This window comes from Pezoporus occidentalis, unplaced genomic scaffold (genome assembly GCF_034315485.1).
Source record: "Pezoporus occidentalis ecotype Australia unplaced genomic scaffold, CSIRO_AGI_Poc_V1 ctg16, whole genome shotgun sequence".
Classification (NCBI taxonomy): domain Eukaryota; kingdom Metazoa; phylum Chordata; class Aves; order Psittaciformes; family Psittacidae; genus Pezoporus; species Pezoporus occidentalis.
In genome coordinates, this window is record NW_026913425.1 from 1,356,525 (window position 1) to 1,378,204 (window position 21,680).

The 21,680-nt window shown below is 35.9% G+C and overlaps 1 protein-coding gene across 4 annotated transcripts in view; it reads right to left on the reverse strand.

Annotated features, from left to right (window-relative positions):
* Window positions 1-21,680, reverse strand: part of ADAMTS6 (ADAM metallopeptidase with thrombospondin type 1 motif 6) — a 150,534-nt gene that overhangs the window by 92,316 nt on the left and 36,538 nt on the right. For all 4 annotated transcript variants that reach the window (XM_062612297.1, XM_062612294.1, XM_062612295.1 and 1 more), the window contains one exon: window positions 2,872-2,915. In XM_062612297.1, the coding sequence (XP_062468281.1) occupies window positions 2,872-2,915 (44 nt within the window). The remainder of the gene's footprint in view (window positions 1-2,871; window positions 2,916-21,680) is intronic.

Sequence of the window (21,680 nt, forward strand, 5' to 3'; positions counted from 1 at the left end):
TCATAAAAACACACAAGCAACTTTTTCAGCTACAAAAAGTCCCACACGGTAGGTTAAAAAAATTAAAGAAACAAAACTGAATGTATCAATGAAGAGAGAAGAGACATGTTAATAACAAGCATTCATTCGACCATGCAAGTCTTTTCTATTTATCACCCATCATCTTCTGGAATTAAAACCTTACTGTATTACATGTGCTTTTAAAAACTTTACTTAGCAAGAGAAACACACTGGCATTTACAGAATATGGTTCTTCTGATCTTACATGTTCTTCAGCAACAGATGCTGAAGAATCATACAAACACACTGCAGTCATAACCCAGTGCCACTAGAGAAGGCTCTAAACATCAGATTTATTTAATTTATTTCTCCCTTGAGTTTCTTATCTGAAAGAAGCAGTAACCCTTTCTTCAAAGAAATTACATGCCTAGCTAACTACACTGTAATAAAAATTACCAGTAAAAGTGTAAGTTTGGTTGAGGGGTAGAGGGAATGGAGCAGAGAGAGTGGAAGAGAGAAATCATACTCTTTATATGAGCTGGCACTTTAAATTATTCTGTTTGGATTAACAGTAAGCCAGTAGTAAAATGACAATTGGTTCCTGACTGTGTCCACATTAACAAATAATTTGGAGCCATAGGAGAGTGTCAGCTGAGCAAAGAACTGATACTGAGGCTCCTCACATATGTTTGTTATGTAGGTTGAACACTGTCCTCTGGTCTAGTCTACTCTCAGAGGGTAAACATATCCACTACACATGTCATTTTAACAAAACTAGTTTGCACACACTAAAACTACTCTGAAAACAAAAGTGACATGGACAAAGGGTGACAATGTAGAAGCTGCATCAAAACAGCACATTACTGCTATAAAAACCCACAAAACATCAATGTAGACACACCCCTGAGGACAGGCTAGAATATCAGAAGACTACCCATAGAGAAAAATCTATGCATTTTTTGCAGCATGCAACCTGCAGAAAATACAGTAATAGCAGTTCACCTATGCTACTGTAATTGAGTAGGACATTATGGAAACACGATGGTAATACTAACATGCCAACTGCCATGTTCCCCTGGAAAGACCACCACATCTGAGCGGTGAAGTAATCTCCACCTTCAGATCATACAACTGAGCACTTGCTTCAGTAACTAACAGGACCAGATTAACATAATTCTATACTATGCTTGCAGAAAGTGACAGATATCAAGTCAAGAACTCAATCTGTGGCTTTAAAAAAGAAGTTGTCCTTCACGGGAGCCACAGATGTGCTGCAAAAAAACATCCATCTTTTCTAAAGAGTTCCATGAAAGATTCTCTGGTTTAGAAACTGGAATAGTATCAAACCTTCTCTGAGACTTCTCTTCATAGACTCCTTAAATATATACGTAACTTCAGTTACTAGAGGTCAGTGGGACCTAAGCATATTAAATGCCTAGCAAAAGAGGGCCACAGAGCCTTGTCTCTTCCCCAGTTCAATGCCTATAAGCAAAAAAAAATATCATGGTGGTGCTGCCAAGGGCTCTGTAACACCGAGTTGGAGCTGACAACACACGTGATTTTTATTTTGAAATAAAATAAAAATCAAGCCTTTTGTTTAACAGAACATCTGCCAAAGTCAGTTCTCTGTTATGCTGGATTCAAGTGAAGCAGAATTTGCCTTTATGCCAAAGTCTGATACAGTAAGAAATAGTACACTAATGATCTGCATTAAAAATATCACACAAAAATATCAAATAGTTCATGCGTGAATGTACGCTCTTCCAAATTTTACTCCTTTAACACTTGCAAAGACAACTGTATGACATGAATATGGGCAGTCTCTTCAGCATTGTCTCCTCCACATAGATGTTAAAGGAAATCAGTTACATTTAGAAATTCATCAGCATCATCTGTCTTACTAAAACATGCTGTGGATAGTGTTTATATTTACAGCAGGCAAAATTCTAGTACCTTTCTCTAACTACATCCCTGTGCCAGATGCACTGTGCTGACTTAAGCAGGACTTGTGGAAAAATTAACATGAGTTAAGGCTATCAAAGCATACCTAATAATACACAGAAAGACAAAGCAAGTTATGAGCTCTGAGAAAAGTATTAATAATCTGAACTAGTCAAATTAGAATTCTGTCTTCTGAGAAAGAGCCTTCTGCAAGGATGTGAATTGAAAAAAAATGGGTATGAATGTTACATTATTCTTTGGACAATGTTTCTTTCATGTATCAAAGCACTATCAAAGATAGTAACCATAGTATAGTAAATAACTTCTGGTGACAAATTAAGGTACGGAGAGAACGATAGCTCTCCATCCTGCACCTAAGGTTGCTATGTGATTCTTCATTGTCAAAGTATTGTTTTAAGGAGTTTCAATGTTACTGTAATTTGTACCACTGTAATTTATACATCATGGTATTTTTCTCTTAAGTCTGTGAAAGGAACAATCTGAAGATGTACTCCCTGTGTACAACAGAGCGATAGTGTAAACCTCTAAGACTGTTTCTTTTGTAAGGCTTTTTTTTTCATTATTTGTTTGGTGTTTGAATTTTCTGAAGCCTTTTACCTGTATTTTTAACTAGTTCACAGAGAAAGGTCAAATGAAATAAACAGCAAGTTCTCTTCTATAAGAAGTAAGTTTGAGTCATTTGCTATGTTTTACCAGAACTACAAGCTGCCACAGAAGCAGCTCACTTAATTTAAAAATCCAGCAATGTATCAAAGACCCACCTAGGTTACTTATCATTGTTCATATTTATACATCTGCAAAATTTTGAAAGCATGAATTTTAAAATATCTGATCAGTCAATAAATCAATAGCTGACTAAAAAGCAAGCAAACAGCAAATAGAAGCTGCAATTTCTCTTTATAATCTTACCCAGCGTTCCACAAGGCTTGTTTTTGTAAGTGCAGATATCATATCTGTTAAGGAAAAAAAAAGTAGATAAAATATGTCAGAGAATCAAATTTTTAAGATATTTTGTATACTTATCACATATCTGCATCATAGTTCAAGTTGTCAGACCGCAATCAGCTTAATTTTGTGCAGGCAGCTGGTGTCGGCATTTTCTACACTCTGGTGTAAACCGCAAGTTGCAGTATACTCACAGCCGCTGGCCTCAGGCCAGTGGGACACCTGCCAGTAAGAAAAAAATGGTTAAAGTGGATCTTTGTAATCACCAGCTCCATAACGCAGTCTACCATGCTATTACAAAGTCACAGCAGCATCTGTATAGACATCTAGTGATTCAAAACACTTTTACTGTGTGAACATAACTGGAATCACAGTCTCAGACTTACCAAGTAAACAATATTAATTGTAAGTCCTACTGCTTAAACTTTGATTCTAGTTAAAAACTGCAACTGTGAATTGTTACACCAACAATTAGATATTTAAAAAAATCATGTTAGGAAATGCCATTATATTTTCCTTCTCATTTTTTGTAATGATTATTTGAGTCTTAAAGAGTATACTATAGCAATCTAAAATGAAAAAAAAACTTTTGCCAAAAGACAAATAGCGTCTTCAAAGGACAATTTTCATAATTTTAGATACAATCCTTCAAATACAGAAGCTCAATGAGTTTGTGTGCAGTTAACAAACAAGTATCTGAAACTGAAAATGGAATTAAAATGTTTTTAACGAGGAAGTATCTGAAACTGAAAATGGAACTAAAATGTTTTCTGCAGCATAGCTAATACTAAGAGCAATAGTCATGCAGCAGCCAATTCATTAATTACATCATCGTATTTTGAATGTACAATCTTGTGACAGGGCTAGTGATATGACACCATTCTTACAGCAACTTTGATTTTCAAAAACTTAATACTAATTTCCTTGCTCTGTATTTCAGAATAATTTCTACTCTTTTCAGAATATTTCCATTCTTTTGAATGGTGAGTGGAAACAAAGATGAAAAGATACTATCTTTACTCTTTAATTTTTTAACCCAAATAGTTACTAATTTCAGGCCACCAGACAGTTCTGTTAAAAATGATCTAGGGATTGTTATCACACCAGAGTCTGATCACAAGACATGTATCTTTCAGTCCTAAAAGAGTTAAGGTCTGTCTGTAAGCCAAATCCATGGACAAAAAAGCAAAGCTTAAAATTTGGAACAAACTCAGCAAACTCTCTCTATGCATGTAGACCACTGTGACCACATGGAATTCCTGTGATTTTTAAAGGTTTTGAGTGTGGAGCAGTTTGTGGGATTCAGCTCCAGTTTTGAACTGAGTGTTCATATGCACTGATCTCATCAAGGTGGATCAAACTGCCATCCTATCTGTACATAAAGCTCTCAATTTCCCATTTGCTGTTTGGAGAGGGGAGGTGATCAAACTAGCAAGTTTTGCATGTCATAAACAGATACAGACAGGCAGAAAGATTTTACTATTCCCCACCTTTGACATATTTAAAAAAGCTAACTTATTTCTGCAGTTAGGAAGAAGTGTGAATCTAAACCTACTGAAGTTCATGTAAAATTATCCCCCCAAAAAAGCAGACAGGGCTCAGGCTTACTTAGTGAGAAAATACAAAATAGGTCGAATTCTTTAAAATGTGGTTTAGAACTGAACACAAGGAAGTCTGTGCAGTATACAGGAAGTACTGGTTTTCTAATGTTTTTCAATATCCAGTGGGAATGGGAAGAAAACAATTAAAGGCACAGATCCTTACACAAAATGGATCTTTAAGAAGAAAGCCAGCTCCACTAAACTCAAGTAAAATACTGTCATCGATTTAAGCAGAGCTGAAAAGCTGCCCTTATGTCCTCAACATGCTTACCCTTACACAGGTATGAACCTGAAGTCACTTCTCAGCTTCAGTTAATGAAAAAGATTTTAAGAAACAAAAGATATAATCACAGGAAACTGCTGAGAAAAAGCCTACAAAGATGGCTGGAATATAAATGTAAAATGTACATGAAGTAAGAAATTGAGGCTAGACAAAACCAACAGAAAGGTATGACTAGACATAAAGCTCTTCATATGTAGGAAATACTACAGGATTTGACAACTGACCTGCTTGAAAAGGTTGTCAGAAAACAAAATAAAGCCTAAAGAACTGGTTCTAGCCTATGAGGGAACACAGCTAACTACTACGAATTATTAAGAGTTCATTTTTAAGGAACATTTCCAAATGTGTTACCTCTGAAATTAAGGTTTTATTTTTCATTTGCTGTAAACCAAATTATACTTTTTGACACTTACTTTTTATTACTGTAGGTTTCAACCATAACCTATTCAAATAAGGACTGTTCATTTCTTATACCCTTGCTCAACAATAAACACAACAGGTCCATTAGAATTTGATCTTTTTTATTTTCAATTCTTCATGCTATGCAACATGATTTACCTACATACCCCATCATGTATTTCATATTTGAAGAAGCATTAAGAGACTAGGCAAAAATCCCAAAACAAATAAAACAGAAAAAAAACAAAACAAAACCCCCCACTAAGTAAATAATAAATAAAAATAAGTTAACTTAGTTTCAACACCTAGAACTATGAAGTACTGCTGAATTAAACTGAAACCTCAGGCTTCCTTTAAAGGGATCAAAAACCTCAAGCTATCTGACAATTCCAACTCCTATTTTTAAGTCATGGAAAATAAAAATTAAGTAAAAGAAATTAAAAAAAACCAAACAGTTAGTAGATTATAGTTTCATCCTATTCTTTTGCATGCATATACTTGGCTATGAGTAAAAGGAGGCTATTCTGCAAGTGCAGACAATGCTGCTAATGCTAGAGAACTGTGTGGAAAGGTAAGTCATAAATGCCGACTTTAGGCCTGTTTTTATAAAAAGCTTTGTATCACAATTCTTTAACAGTTCACCATTCTTAAGAGAATTTGCTAATTGATTAGATTTGCACAGGTTGCAAACAGCAATACTCTTTGTAACACAATAAATACCTGTTGATGTCTTTCTAAAAGCTTTACTGCAGTATATCCTTAGCCTTAGAGAAAGTGGTATACCACAACAGCATTCTGCCTTAAAATACAAGTCTTATTTAGTTTCCTCCTCAAAAACCACAAACCAAAAAGACTTATTCAAACCAAGGAAGTAAAAGAATAATATACATGTTACACATCACTCAACAGAAGTAACTTTTTTCTATTATTAGTTTTCCATGTCTTTGAAACTGTCATAGACAACCAAAGTCTGGTTCTACCGGACTTTCTTCTGATACTTAGCTTGGGTAGATAAAATGAAATTCTGAGTTTCAGCTAGAAAAACTGTAGTGCTCTAAGTTCTACTTCTCCTCGTTTATATGAAAAGATGTATTTTTAATAACTGCACTGTAGATGAAATATCTCCATACTACTTTTTCTAAACTGCAAATGTAGTCATGAAAGTGAAAATAAACTCCATTCTGAAACAGATTTTTTAATGCTGTCATTTGCCTTCATCAATTTTGGCAATGTTAACATTGGAATAGCAGTTGCAAATTTACTATGATCAGCAGTATTATCGGTGTACTTAGGACAGATATAAAAAGCTGTTTTTGAGATTATGATTTAATAAAAGATTCCCTCAATGTAAATTGCACTCCTCAAGTGTCTAAATGAATTCTTTACTTATTAATAAAAAAAAACGTATCAACAGAGAGGTTTCTCTTCAACACCACTGATGTGTCATGCAAGCATATAGCAGAGGTATTGCAAAAGATACTAATTACATGAAAATGGAACACTTCATAGGTGAGTTTGTAAACAAAAATATTTCTAAAGACAAGATGAGGACCCAGAGATGGTTCTCAGCTTGAGCTATACCCTACACCATTTCAAATCACTGGTAAAAAGTCATCAAAAATCAGAGAACTAACTTTAAATTCTTATTATTTTGAAGAAATAATACATTCAGGTTTTTTAGTCATCTTCTGCTTTCTAAGCCTAGCTGTATCGATATACATGTTTGGTGCTTTTCAGGGTTTATTCTACAGCCACCCACACTAACAGCTTCCTTTTCCAGTGTTAGCCATGATCCTCACATACAAATATGTCCTTACCACCTACAGCAACGAGAAGACAATAAAGTAAGTACACAATAATAAGTGCTACAAACTGTTAGATCACAACCTAGTTTTCAGCCAGACACTTATAGAAACTTAAACACACTAGTCAGTACTCTGCTAGTGTTAAAAACAAAAACAAAAAAACACCAAAAAAGCCACCAAACCAAAACCCAAACATCTCCCTCCCCACAAAAAAACCAAACCCAACACAACTCAAACAGCATCAATACTGCTGACTGACTCAGGTATTACAGTTATTGTAAAGCAATCTTTGCTCCTTTGAAAGTACTATTCAGTGGATTAAGATCAGCATAAACATACAGGTAATTACTTGCTGTCTGCTGACATATCGGTAACATCATCTGAAAATCTGGAAAAGACAAAATACTTCCCTTCCCCACATTCTTCTAATCAGAATCTTCCTGTAGATCATACATTACTATACAAATTAAGAAATTATCAGCTCAATCACAATATTGTGACATCAAATTAACATTGTACAAACTCATTAGACTATTTTAGTTGCCCAAGTAGACTCTAGAGCTACTCTGGAGACAGCTTTATAAGCAAATCCAGCACTGAAGAAACAGCCAGGAACTTGCAGGCCTTGGACTAGCAACATCATGCTCTGCTCTGCCTTGATTTCTCCACCATTAGACCTTTTTTCTTCCTTTTTCCTTTTTTGTGTCCAACATGTACAGGCTTGCTGCTCTATCTCATTCGTCCCTTCTCCTTGTATTTTATTTTGTGATCTGCAGTCAACACAGGCTCCAGCAGAGCTCCCTCTCTACAGCATTAAGATTACCAGAGATCAACTGATGGCTCAAGCTGCTGTCAACTAGTAAATAGGCTAATCCTGCTATAAACATAATTTTGAGGGATATCCTGATGGCAGTCATAGCAGCACCAATAGGCTCAGCCTAGGGCTGCTACTCAAAGCTCCATCTTGTTTCTTTCCATTTTATACCCTGCACCAAGTTCTGTGCTTCTGCATTTAACATCAGCATCCAAGCTCAAGAGGTTTGACAGTCTTCAGTATTTTGCTATCACTTTACTGACAACAGTACAGACAGCATAAGCCATCATACAAAAGGAGCTCCAGACCTTCTAGCAGTTATAGCCCAAAATTAAATGAATCCATACTTCTTCTCCAGAATATGTTAATTCAATTTCACACCAGGCTTTAGGTCCCCTTCAATACTGAGACTCTTCAACCAGGCATTTTTCAACAGAATCGTTAAAAAAAAAACAATCAGCTGGATAAACCATATTTAGATTTCAAAACTGTATAAATTTGAAAATCAGTTATGATAGGCACAAAGTTTGCAAGCTGGAGACTGTGAACCCATTAAAAAAAAAAGGGGTTTAAATCTAGCAGAACTACAAGAAGTGTTTCTAAACTTTTCTGTGGTGTATCTAATTTTCTTTCCATGGGACTCCTCCTGATCCATAGTAAAGGTTTTTATTCTAGTGCCCCAGAAATGTAGAGCTACCTATCTGGGCAATTGTGACTTCCTTACCAGAAACAACTGAGATTCAGCATTTTCATTATCACCAGAATGTAGGGTAATACTTAACTTGCGCTATTCATTCCTCACAAGGGATTCCACAGTTTTACTGCATTGTCAGTACTGAGCCAAAATTTAGACACAGTTACATGGATGTGATTAGCTAAAACTGGCCTAGAGAACAGAACAGCAATTTCTGCATATCTACTCCAAGCACAATGCTAGTAATTTTTTTACCAGTGCATTTGCGAAAAGTCTGGCAACTAACACATAAAGCTTTTGTTCAAAGCACATCAACTCAGAGCAGCTCAAGAAGCTTGCAGGGCAATGCTTTTTAGAGCTTGCTACTGCAACAATGTCTTGGAAAAAGGAAGACTAGCAAAACTAATTACACAGGCGCGGTTGGGGGCATCCTGCCACACAGCAGAAAATATTATGCTAAACCATTTATAGGAAGCCACTAGTCTAGACCTTTGGCAGAAGGGAAAAACAGCTAGCAGCTATGATTACTAACCAAATTTTAGTTCTGTACAACGTACAGAAATAAATGAGATAAATTATAGCAATAACGTATTGAAGATATATTTATAAGCTTTTGCCTACCCTCCTTTTCTAACTTTCTGAATATTGTAAATGATTAGTTTACAAGTTCCTCTGAAGATGACATGTCTTTATACACAGAATGTCCACTATATCTGCCCTTACACTGTATTGTGTGAGTACAAGCTGAGTACTTAAGCAGCAGTTCGTTAGGGTACAAGGTATACAGACCAGACCTGCTACAAAAATAATACAAGAATTGCAACATGGGCCAGACCAAAGATTCCACTATCCTGATATCCTGCCTACATGATGGTCTACAAGAATGTCGCAGAAAGAATAACACCAGGGCAAGTATAAGATGGCATCTACCTCAATACTCCCCCATCTTCAACTATTTTCAGCTCCAATTTTTTGAGACACACGTGCTTCTGGATATTAGTAACTCTCAATGGATTTTTCTTCTGTAAACTTTCCTAGGCAACCTTTCAACCTATGCATGTACCCAGCTTCCATAAAGTGACTTGCCAAGGAGTTTTAACATCAGCTAACTCTTGCACAAAGGGTTGCCTCCCTTCTTGTTTTAAGCCTTTCTTCTGCTAGGTTAACTGGTCAGCCTCCAGTTCTTGTACTGAAAGACACAATGAATAGTGTTCCTTGTTTATGCACTTCATACAATCTGTAACTTTGTAGATCACTGGAATAATCTCTCAAATTCTACTTTTCCAAAATTTGATTCCTCCAAGGAATCCTCAACTTAAGTCATTCCTTGTAAAGAAATTTCTGCATTTTTTTATCATCCTTCTCTTTTCCAATCCTCCTAAAACTTTTTGAGATTAGAAGGCCAGAATGACATGAACTATTCAAGACATAGGCATATCATGCCCAGTTTACACAATAGCATAATAAGGTTCTTTATTCTTTTTCCAAACAATTGTTAATACTTATTTTTCTGGATTAACAATGTATATTTTACAAGTAGCCCAAATCTTCTCTGCAAAATCGCATTATCAAATAACAGAATCAAAAGAGGAAAGACCACCAGTAATTCCCACCACACGCCCCCCAACTTCTGGTTGATATTTTTACAAAATTTCTCTAAAAGGATTGAAACTCTTAAGCATATATTATTATGACTTGTTTTTCATGAACATGATGAGAACAATAAGCCCTGTTCCTGGGCCCAAATAAACAATCACAAGGAATTTGGGTAATGACAAGAGTTGTGTTTACACAGAGAGCTAAATTTCAGTAGCTTAGTGCAGTAATTAAAAGCTTCAGTGAATGGAATAAAATCTATTTGCTGACTTCTTAAGGTCAGAAAGAAAGACAATGACTCCATTCAGATATTTAACTCTGACTAGCATCAAAAGAAATTTTTGTTCTAATGGCAAACTCAAAACAATCTATTGCAGAAGTTTAGTGTTTGTTTCTGTAAAACAATACAGGATTCTTGCTCATCAAGAAATGACAGCAACTAATTTGATTGCCAGTACTTAAAGAATAAAAAATCAAGTGCTTGACATCTGTGACAGTTCTCCAGATTGCATGCGTAAATACCACCACATAGGCTGCTGCTGAGTTCTACAGCTAACAAATTTTGAAGACTGGCTGTGAACTGAGAGAAATGCACAATGACAGAATGGTAGCAGAAGTAATGACTGTTTTACAAAGGTAAGTTTAAAAGAAGTGAACAAAGAATAGGTCTACAGTAATAATAACATGACTGAGAAACTGTCAAAGTTTGTGAGAAAGCATCTTCCCAAAGGGTAACCAAAAGTCATATTAAAACCAAAAGGAACTTAATTTGGGTTGGATTTTTTTTTTCCAGGGGTGGAAGGGAGAGGATGTTGTTTGGGGTGTTTTTTTTAATGTGCTGATAAATGGAAATTATGCACCTGAGACTGATCTCTGAAATCTTTCTGTATCAAAAAGATGAATCCATGCATCCGGTTCAGAACTTCATGTAAATCTTTGATTCATCTTCTTCTCCAAACTACACACAGCAGGAAGAAATACTTCTTCCAGTCAAGACAAAAGAAATCTGTGTTGCATATCTGCAACATATATCTGCAACTTCTCATTTTCTGTCTAGCTTATTTTTTACAAATCATTTCAATGACAACAGCAACTAACCGTTGCAAATGAATGGCGGAGTACCATGAGAACAGTAACTTACTTTACAACAGTGGCTCTTCACAAAGAATGTTATTCTTAATGCATACAAGTTGTGATCAGTCTACAGTGTCTATCAAGACATACATACATATCATACATACTTAGTGCCCCATACCTTAAAGAACGTAAGAGTGAAGCAGGTGCAATGTATTTTAGTACTTCTACCAATAAGGAATGACAAAAGGCTCAGTACTAGCTAAGAAAGAAAATGGGCTGCAGCAACAGTGATCCATCTTGTAACGGGATGCATCTGGCAGATTCCTTTCCCTGTGTATAAATTCTTCAAACCAAGCTTCCATATTCAAACTACCAGTTGTCAAAAGGAATTCCTCACCAGTTCTTTAATTTTAACTTTTCGTACATTATTCAAGTCTTACTTTTGCAAACTAGACTTCCTAAGCTAACCTATCTTGAAGTGGAAAAATAAATACTTCTTCAGTACTTTTATTAAGCCCACTAAGCATTTACACACAAACCTCTTTTTTTTTTCTTTTGCACAAACACTTGCAGTTGTATTTCCGAAATTAGTTTAGTTTCCTCTACAGATGCAATTAAAAGAATAATCGATCTCATAGCTCACCCTGCTTAGAGGAGGACATTGGAGCAAAGACCTTCAAAAGTCCCTTCCAACCTGAATCCCACAGAATCGAAATAGCTGCTATCTGAAAATCTTTGAAATGTTTATTTAGTAATTATGGAATAGTAAAAGTTACAAGTCTTCAGAATATTCATTGATAATTAAAGCCAATTACATACTCAAAATGGAAATTTCTTTACAGCCACAGTCACTGTAGTTTAAATATTTTACCAACACAGAAAATGGGAAGGAGGAGGAAGTCAGTCTCCCTCCCATTCCACTTTGAGTTGGAACAATCCTACATCTTACTAACAACTATATATGAAACCCCTTGAACCACAGTCCCCCAATTAATTGACTGTTTTAAGCACCTGACATTGTCCTGTAAGACACTCTTCTGCAAACACAACACAACTGCATAAAACACTAACAATAAGAAATCCAAGAAGTTCAAGCTGAAAGAAGATAAATATGCTTTACCTTTTCCAACTCAGTAACTTTTTTTCAATTAATGTAGTTAACCCATTATAAACAGATGCAAATAAGTACCATAAGGTCTGCAAACAAGAAAAGTTAATATCCAATGAAGTATTTATCTCCATTGTGGCTGAAAAATATGGAGAATTTCACTGTTTCAAAATGACAAAATTATCTTATCACTTTGATTTACATAAAATTAGTGAATTGAAACACTTCTATCCAAATTATACAAGAAATAAGGTTCAACACATAAGTTTAATAAATTAAGGATGCTGGGAAAGAGGTTGGATAACATGCAGAAAATACCAGTTTGTTTTGGGGGTTTTTTATTTATATTTATTTATATTACATATTAACTGTAATTTCTGGCGCACAAAATAGCCTTGTTCTTAATTTGTTAAGTCTTAATTACTTTAGTGTTGCTATTAACCTTAAGGGTGGCTTTACTCGAGAAATACAAGTCATTCATGAATGTAAGTATTTTAATCAAAATTCCTACTTTTTCTTTGAAGAACTTCTAATTGCCTAAACCAAAAAATATGAAATAAATGTTATTACAAATTTAAAAATATAGAGATGAATAAATGTATTTAAGTTCTAAAGCTACTTAAAAGAATGTACAAAAGTAGTTTCAAAACCAGTCTTGATCAAAGACATATAAACACTTCCATGGCTTAACAGATTGCATTTTGCACATCCAAAGAATTCCTTCATTTTGCTAGTGTCTGGAGTACAATTTTTCTTTAGTGTTTCCAAACATCCTGTTCAGAATTGCATAGTGTATTCCACTCCACTTTGGCAGGTGGTTGAAAGAGCTCATAGGATAGACATGTCTTCCGAAAGAATCTGGACAATGAATATTTGTCAGCACTACTTATGACCTTGCAAATTTTAAGCAGAACTAACTGTCCTAAAATTACAGTGTAAGCAAATACCTTTCATTACAGCTAAATTAATGTGCAAGCAAAGGAACTACTTGTACCTCTTCCTCCCTATTTATCCAATCACTTTAGCACTCCCTTTCTCAAGCTGCCGAGAATAATAAGTGAGAGATTTGCCATGGGTCTGGCTAAGGCAGTGTGAAGGCCATCCAAACGCAACTTCAGTGCTATCCAAAGAACCATCTGAAGAGGTCTGGAAAACAATCATGCTCATCTGGAAGCTGAATGCAATCATCTCTATGAAACACCAAGTTCCACAGTTTTCAGAACACAACCTGAACAAAATGTTCAGAAATAACGAAAATAATGATAATACTTGATTTAATAATAAAAACCTGATGCCCTAACATAGTATTACAAATACTTACAACAAAGACTTTACTCCAGCAGCAGCACAGGATAGTCCATTAATCAGCCCCTGAGCAACTCAGTACAAAGCTAATTTTAAATTAGATTTGTAAGGGGCCATATGGGAAAGAAAGAATTAATTTTGGAAGTTTCTATCCTTCTAGTTCTGACATTAAAGCATTTTTTCCTTCAATATCATAACTCTGAGCTGATTGATAATGAAAGATTAACTGAGTGAGCTTAGTGTGTGACAAAATATAACTAAGCTAACTTCCTGTATTTCTTTGGTACTTTGTTGTAAGTTGCTCATACGTCTAAACTATTACACAGTCTCTCACATGTCCCTGGTATCAGTGTTACTTTATGTAGGTTAGGAGTCTTTCCACAAAAATCAGTTAGGTCAACATTTCTTAAAACACCAAAACTTACCAACTGTAGGTCATTTAAGAACTACATCTCAACTTTGGAAAAAATCAAATCAATTAAACAGATGACCCAAGTATTTTTCCTTCACTAACGCCACGATCTGACACTCCAGTTAGTGTTATACAGAATCTAAAGCCATTACCTACGGAGCTCTTAAGTCTCATCATTTTTGAGTGAGTAACTAGCAAGGTTCCAGACTACCAAAATTCCACTTCATTGTGAAACAGAAAACCTTACTGCCAAAGTTCTGGAACTAATTAAAGTGGCAACAGATCAGAATTTATTCCAATTTTTTGCAAATCACTTCTTGCTGCTTTTTTTTTCAGAATTAAAAAAGGGGAGGAAAAAAATCAAAAAAGTATTTGATTTGAAACAATGTATTTTGGTTTCTACATTTTTAAGTTTTCTTAATGAATCAATTATTCATAAGAACTAATCAGAACCTGGTTTTACAGGGGAAAAAAGTCTCCCCATTTAAACACAGTCCAGTTTCAGTACTTTAATGCCAGAGCAAGTGTTTTCTTAACACCCCTCCAAAACTGGTATAAGACTTGGGTATCAAAGATCATTATGCCTGCTCAGCATAAACTACCATGCATTCCTGCACTGAGGACGCTCTCACTAAACATTGTAAAATGCCTAAGATGGACTTCCCTGTTTTTTCTGTCTTCTCAAACGAAAAAGAAAATACTACTTAGGATGTGTCCAATAACACCACTTCAAATCTGTATCGCAAAATGGTATGAGATCCATGAGGGGCAAAAAGGGCAGATTTCAAAACAGCAGATAAGTCATGGCAGGAGATCCTGTTTTGATAATATGAGTGCAGAGTATCGGCATAATTACACACCTCACAGGTAACTGATGTTTTACACTGGGAATTTTCATTTTAGTATGAAAACAACTCTACTGAAGTCATAAGACATAGTTATGGGAGGAAAGATTTGATAACCAGGCTCTGTTAAGCTCAAGCTGGGAAGTGGGGGCTGGAGGAATCTATGTATGGGCGTGTGCTAAAACTACTTTAACATAATTTTAACACACAGCAGTTCAGAGAGAAAAAAAAAGGAAGCTATCCTGCAGCAACACTAATGAAGATTGAGACAAGCAAGAATGTAATAATTAAACAGAAATTTTGTCATAATATGGCAACTGATATTCTTGTTTTAATGAGAAGTAGTCGGGATCAAGTCTATACTGTATTTAAAAAAGAAAACCTTGAATACAGATGACCTAGGCACCTTAGTGACTCAGAGGGAAGAGTGCCATCTACTGAGTCAATAACTTTATTATAATAAAACCAACAAATCACGTATTTTGTCATGAAACAGAAAAGGAAGTTTTAAGTGATATTTAAAGTTTTCTGCTCCTAACAAGAATTTCTTATTTTAGATATCTTTAAATAAAATTTGATAAATTTTGATTTGTTTTAGAATTCAATAAGTAAAAAAATTTGATTTTTTATTTTGAAATGTTACCTCAATTTATATGATAGTGATTCTCTTTCTATACAAGTCAGCTACTGGTTTAGCCAAATTAGTACTTACACCTAAAATACTTTGAAAGGCTTCTGATGCCTCTATTTATAAGTAATTTAAGAGTGTTAGCTTCCAAAGGGAAGATGTCACTTTCTGAATATTCTGTCTCTTTAAAATCCCTTACAGCTGAACACAGAAACATGATGATGATGAAAATCACACATCAAATTATATTTGGAAAAGTAGGCTTACCTTTTTTTCTTTTTCTTTTTAAAAGATTCTAGCATACAGGTTTAACTATGTTGGAGCACAAAATATTGAATAATATGAAGAATCTATTACAGAAGATATTCTTAATATATTTGAGCTTTGGAATAACAAACTTATTGATAATCAACCTGCAACATATGAAAGCATACTTCTGCAGAAAAATGAACTACTTCAAGAAGTATTACAGTTGTCAAAGAATGCACTCATTAACTGTGTTCCGTGTCTCACTCTTTGCCAAGTATAGAAAAACCTTTTTTATCTACAGATTCCAAATCCTTTAATTTAAATTGCAGAACACAAGTTATTAGTTCTGGATGTCTGTGAACCAACTCCTGCTGTGGCCTTTACGCATGTACACAGTGTACAACATATAGCTGAAATCTAGTCAGTAAAAATTATTAGAAATGGAGCATAACCTGCATCGCCAGAACCTTTCTGAAAGGCACAGGTAGAGCTTACATTTTGTTTTCAATTTACCCTGAGAAATTACCTCCTCTTCAAAAAAATACCCGTTGACACCCTACCACAGAAGCTCTAAATAAAGAACATCTCCATGATGTTTGTAAAGGCAATATATACAAGGAGTGAATCGATACTATGGTTCCTATTCTGAAATATTTAAGAGTATATACAGAAAATGTGATTTTGTCACTAAGTGCCCTAAGCTGTTATACTACACAAAAATCAAACTTTTATTTCCACCCAATACTCAGCAGTTAACAAGCAATACAAGGGGAAAAAAAGAAACAAACCCACACTACAAACTCATTCATAATTTAGATTCTGCAAGCTTCTAGACATTAAGAAATAGCTTTCATAGGGACAGTCCTTCCTTGTAGACAGTTTGTCTTCCACAAAGAACTCACATTACAGTAACTGGAAGATCTGATCAATCAGCTGGGTATGGGGCTCTGATAACAGTACCTCTGCCAAAATCTTCTGTCAGATTTGACAATTTTAACTACTGCATATTTGACAGAATCTCAATCTTACTTATTTGCCAATAGTTTTTCTGAGAATAAGAACTCTTAAAACAAGAAAATTTTCCACACTGGAAATTTAAAAAGCAGAAGTAGTCTTCAAAAGAGTTAGCCCTAAGGGGCTTTTTCATCAAGTTCAATGGAGGTGGAAACATTGAAAAACTTTACAAAACAGCATGGTATAAAGATACTTTATTATTAAAAGCTCAGCAAGAAATTTTCATGTATTTACTACAAATACAGCATAGTAAAACAATAGGAAACTGCCTTACTGGAACCCCTGCAGAACCTAAAGGCTGTGCAAAGACTGTTACAGTACTTGCATCGTGTTTCCTTTCGAGTCCCTTAGCATGCTCATTACATTTTTCAACTAAATAATTCAGCCATACTTGTGTTTTACTGTCTTAGTAACTAAACACATTCAAATACATACAGATGACAGTTTACTGAAGTATAATCAAGGGCAGGTTTAACATAGGTATTTAAAAAAAAAAGGCGGGAAAAAAAAAAAAACAGAAAAAAAAGGAAAAATAAAATCAGCTTTGTTTCCAAAGCTTCATCTGCGGAAAGCGAAACTTCAGACACCTCTGACCTCGTTTCTCAAGTTTGCTCCACAAAGCTCTACGTGAAAATATATAGCAATCATGAGCTGGCAGTCTTGGATTTGACCTCACCACATGTAACAGGAAATTACTTGGTAACTGTTTGGCAAAAATAGATGTGTGGAGTAGAAGACCATCAAGATTTTGAGAGCAACTATAAAATTATGTCTCATGTAGCATTAAGGGAGTCTGTACTATTGAAAAACCAGGGTCTTTCAGGCTTGGTTTCAGCATATAAACTGAAATAATCCCTAAGAACAATACATCCTGCGACAGCTTTAAAGGCAAAACGACAGTGAGAAAAGAGTAAGGAATTTTGGTTGATTGTACAAATGAAATTACTTGCCGACAGATTACGTTCTCCAAGATACATTGTCCAAATGTACCTTTTCATAAAAATCATACAACCAAAACAACTATTGACATACAACCATTCTCCCTCTTCCTGCTCTGCACTGACGTGTAATGATTTCCACCCCACTCCAAACATACACACTCATACTGACCCACACCATTTTCTCTCATCTTCAAAACCCAGAGTATACATACTGAAGAAGCAGAAAGAAGAGTGGGAAAACACAGCGCGTCAGTATGATGCCCAGTAGATAGCAGCAGTCATTTTGCTTCTGATTTGTAGTGCTGTCAATATACACCACCTTCAGCACTAACTTGCTGAAGACTGATCCTGGGATCCAGAGGAACAGTGATAGCATCCAGGGACGCATTCATTCAATCTCACACAATCATCCAGTGCTCACTGTGAACGCTGATACCTGTCCTAAAGATGTCAAGCATGGAAATATTTTTCAACAAAGCTGCCACAGCAAGCATGGTAGAATTGGCTCTGAAGATTAAGGCAAGGCCTGCCTTAGCAGGCCATTATATTTTTGGTAAATTTTTACTAAACTGCTGCTACTTCACAGCTTTCAGCTATAAAGGCAAGTAGCACTGAAGCAGTTTGTTTTTAATGAGTTTAGTCATATGCAAGTGAAACTCTTTACACTGATTAAGTGAAGAAGGTTGTAAGAAAACAGGTAGCACACTAGAAGGAGAGAGGTTTGGCCTAGTGGAAGAAGGAAATGGTCCATCTCAACCTGTGGTAATTAAGGGGAAAGGAGAGCCTGTGTTCATGAATGGGGAGGTCTTAGTCATACAATACCGATACACCTAGGGCAAGACATCTTTAATTAGAGTCCTTAAGGTATCTATATGTTATGTAAACATGCACAGGCTAGAATAATTACCTAGGCCTGCCACTTTCAAATTATACTAGGAGCTGGTTACAGCAAATCAAGCACTCCTACTCGATAATAATCAAATCAGGAAAGGGCAGATTGTTCAAAATTTTCAAAGACACTTGGGTCATGATGACCTGGAGCTTTCTATGTTAACAGCATAGAAATCCGTATGAAACTAGAACCACTCTGTGCCAAGAAAGAGAACTGAAAAAAACCTTACATATTTTAGAATACTATATTAGTACAATATTCAACAGAAAAGCAAAAGTGAACATATCCCAGACAAGTGATTTAAGAAGCATTCTCTCATTAAGCATGTATGCATGCTTAACAGCTGAGAAAAAACCTCACAAACACAGCATCTGTATAGTTTATATAAGCATTTCCACTGATGTCAAGGTTTCAATCCCATTTTCCTCCTGATTTTGCAGAGTTGCACCAGCCTTCACTGTATGAGACAGTAATGGCCTTTGCTCTGTTATGACTTCGTAATCCCTTTTTCCTCAAATTACATTAAACTGCCACCTCACATATGCAAGTATCTTTGGTATTGTGGTATCAGACACAAAACAGTGGGTTTTTTTTTCAATTGTACTCTTTTCCTGAGCTTGTATCCAGTTTTTAATCTGGCATGTTACAAGGTACTTCATCTACAAAAATCACAGTATTTGTTACACTAGAAACACTAATTCCAGAAAGAAAGTATTTTGCTGTGAGTTAGAAGAAACTACACACTGACACAGTAACGCTAAAAGACAACTTGGGGATATAGCTCATTGAACCTATTATCTAAAAATACTCAGAGATGAATTCCACCATATGCTTGCCATAAATATAGTACCGTGTGTAAAATACAAAATACGATGTACATATATAAAGAAGGTTTATGAGGACTGACTGTACATTGTCTTTCTATGTATGAAAGTGTTTTTCCTCGGAGCTTCTCAACCAACTTTATAGACTGCACACTTTCTAACTACATCCAATCAAGGGACACCAGCATTTCCAAAGGTGAAGACAATGGTCTAGAAACACAAAGGCTGGATTTCCTTAATGAAATACTCCATGGGGATGGAAAGAATTTTGAATGAGAAAAATCCTTAACAGTGGAGCACAAGTCCCCACTGCCAAGTCTTCCACAACACTAGAGTAGCACAGGAACTAAAGTCTCAGCCAAAGGGCCTGGATGAACTGTCAGTATTGTTAGCTTGATATAAAGTACAGTAAGAGATATCTTTGGAATTAATTCAAGTAGTATTTATTATATAACTATTGTCTTAGAATTTAAAAAATAAAAGTTTCCAAAGTACACATTTATTTTACACTGATATCAGTCTGTTTAACAATGGAGCATTCTATTTCTACAGGCTAAGTGATTTTCGAAATAGGATACTAAAACACATCTGTATTACCAGTCGCACAAAACATTGCTCTAGACCACCTTACAGAAAATACTTTCATACAGCTGCACCAGACATTTGGGGAAGAAGTGATTCAAGACCTGTAGAGAAGAAGAATCTCTTTAACATTCAACAGGGGAGCAGGGATAATGGAATAGCTTATGGCACACGTGATTTGCAACATAAATATATCAGCAACAGTGATCTTTACCAGCTCAAAGTTAGATCACTGAACTAGCAAAAATAATTTTGCAGGCTTAAGGAAAATGCAATTATCATTCTTACTTTTCTTCCTACTTTTACAAAGTTATATTACTTAAATCAAAGTCACAACATCAGCAAGGCAGGAAAAAACAGCAACCAGAGTCAGAAGAAACGCCTTTAAAAGAAAAAAACATAATGACATTGCAAAATAAATCCCAGGCAGGCACAAAAGTTTTAGAGTGACACTATGATGTTTCAATCACTGAGGAATCCACTGAGGTTGGTTTGTTTGTTTGTTTGCTTGCTTGCTTGCTTGCTTACTTTTAAGTGGGGATAGTAAAAGAGGTTTGGGTGTTGTTCCCCACTTACACATGCATACACACACAATGGTCTCTTGTTCCTTCCTCTCCCCCTCATACATTAAATCTAGTTGTTATCATCCGTAAGCAACAATAAGAAAGTACTTTGCCCTATGTATGGCCTAAATTCCTCAATATGATATACTCATGCAGAGTTAGGCTTTTTAATATATATAATTGTGCATAGCCAAGTTAATATTTAAGGCACTTGGCACAGGCATGAGAGCTCGACTTATAGATCAAAATGCAGAACTGCAGCCACAGTAAATCCTCTTCCTGATAACTCACTAAGCAGAACCACTTCAAAAGAAATACAAAGGTCACAAAGATAAAATTAGATGTTATTCTGATGGCAGAATGGTCTTTTGGATGAGGCAGAGGAAGATGAGAATTTTACAGCCAATGAAGCCCACTGTATAATACGTCTTATATCTAAAAGCTAACTATTCTTAGATTTTGTTTTGGATTTTTTTCTAATGGTCAGAAGAGTAGTAACTTTTCCATTACACACAAAGAATCATCTAATTTATTGAAACGAAACTGCTTTATGGGGACCCGATCTGCAGGGCCAGGTCTACTGGAGGCTGGTGGAGCTGGTCTAAAGGGGAAGAGCTGTTCTGGTAGGAGGCTTGCTAGGCTCATCAAGATGTGTTGGGGGAGGGGGGCATCCTTCCATCCCAACACACCCAGTCAGTTGCCAGCACCTATAATAAATGCTGAGAGCAATGTAGAGATCACAGTATCACAGTATCACAGTATGCTGGAGATTGGAAGGGACCTCAAAAGATCATCTAGTCCAATCCCCCTGCCAGAGCAGGAACACCTAGATAACGTTACACAGGAATGTGTCCAGGCGGGCTTTGAATGTCTCCAGGGAAGGAGACTCCACAACCTCCCTGGGCAGCCTGTTCCAGTGTTCCGTCACCCGGATATTCCACTTGCTCCAGCCAATGAGCCGGCTTCATTTGGAGCTCGGCTCAGATGCCTCTATACAAACACCCATTGTATGTGGAACAAACACAAGGAACTACAGATGTGTGCACGTCTACGGGGGTATGATATAATAGGCATCACAGAAACACGGTGGGATGGCTCCTATGACTGGAGTGTTGGAATGGAAGGTTACAGGCTCTTTAGA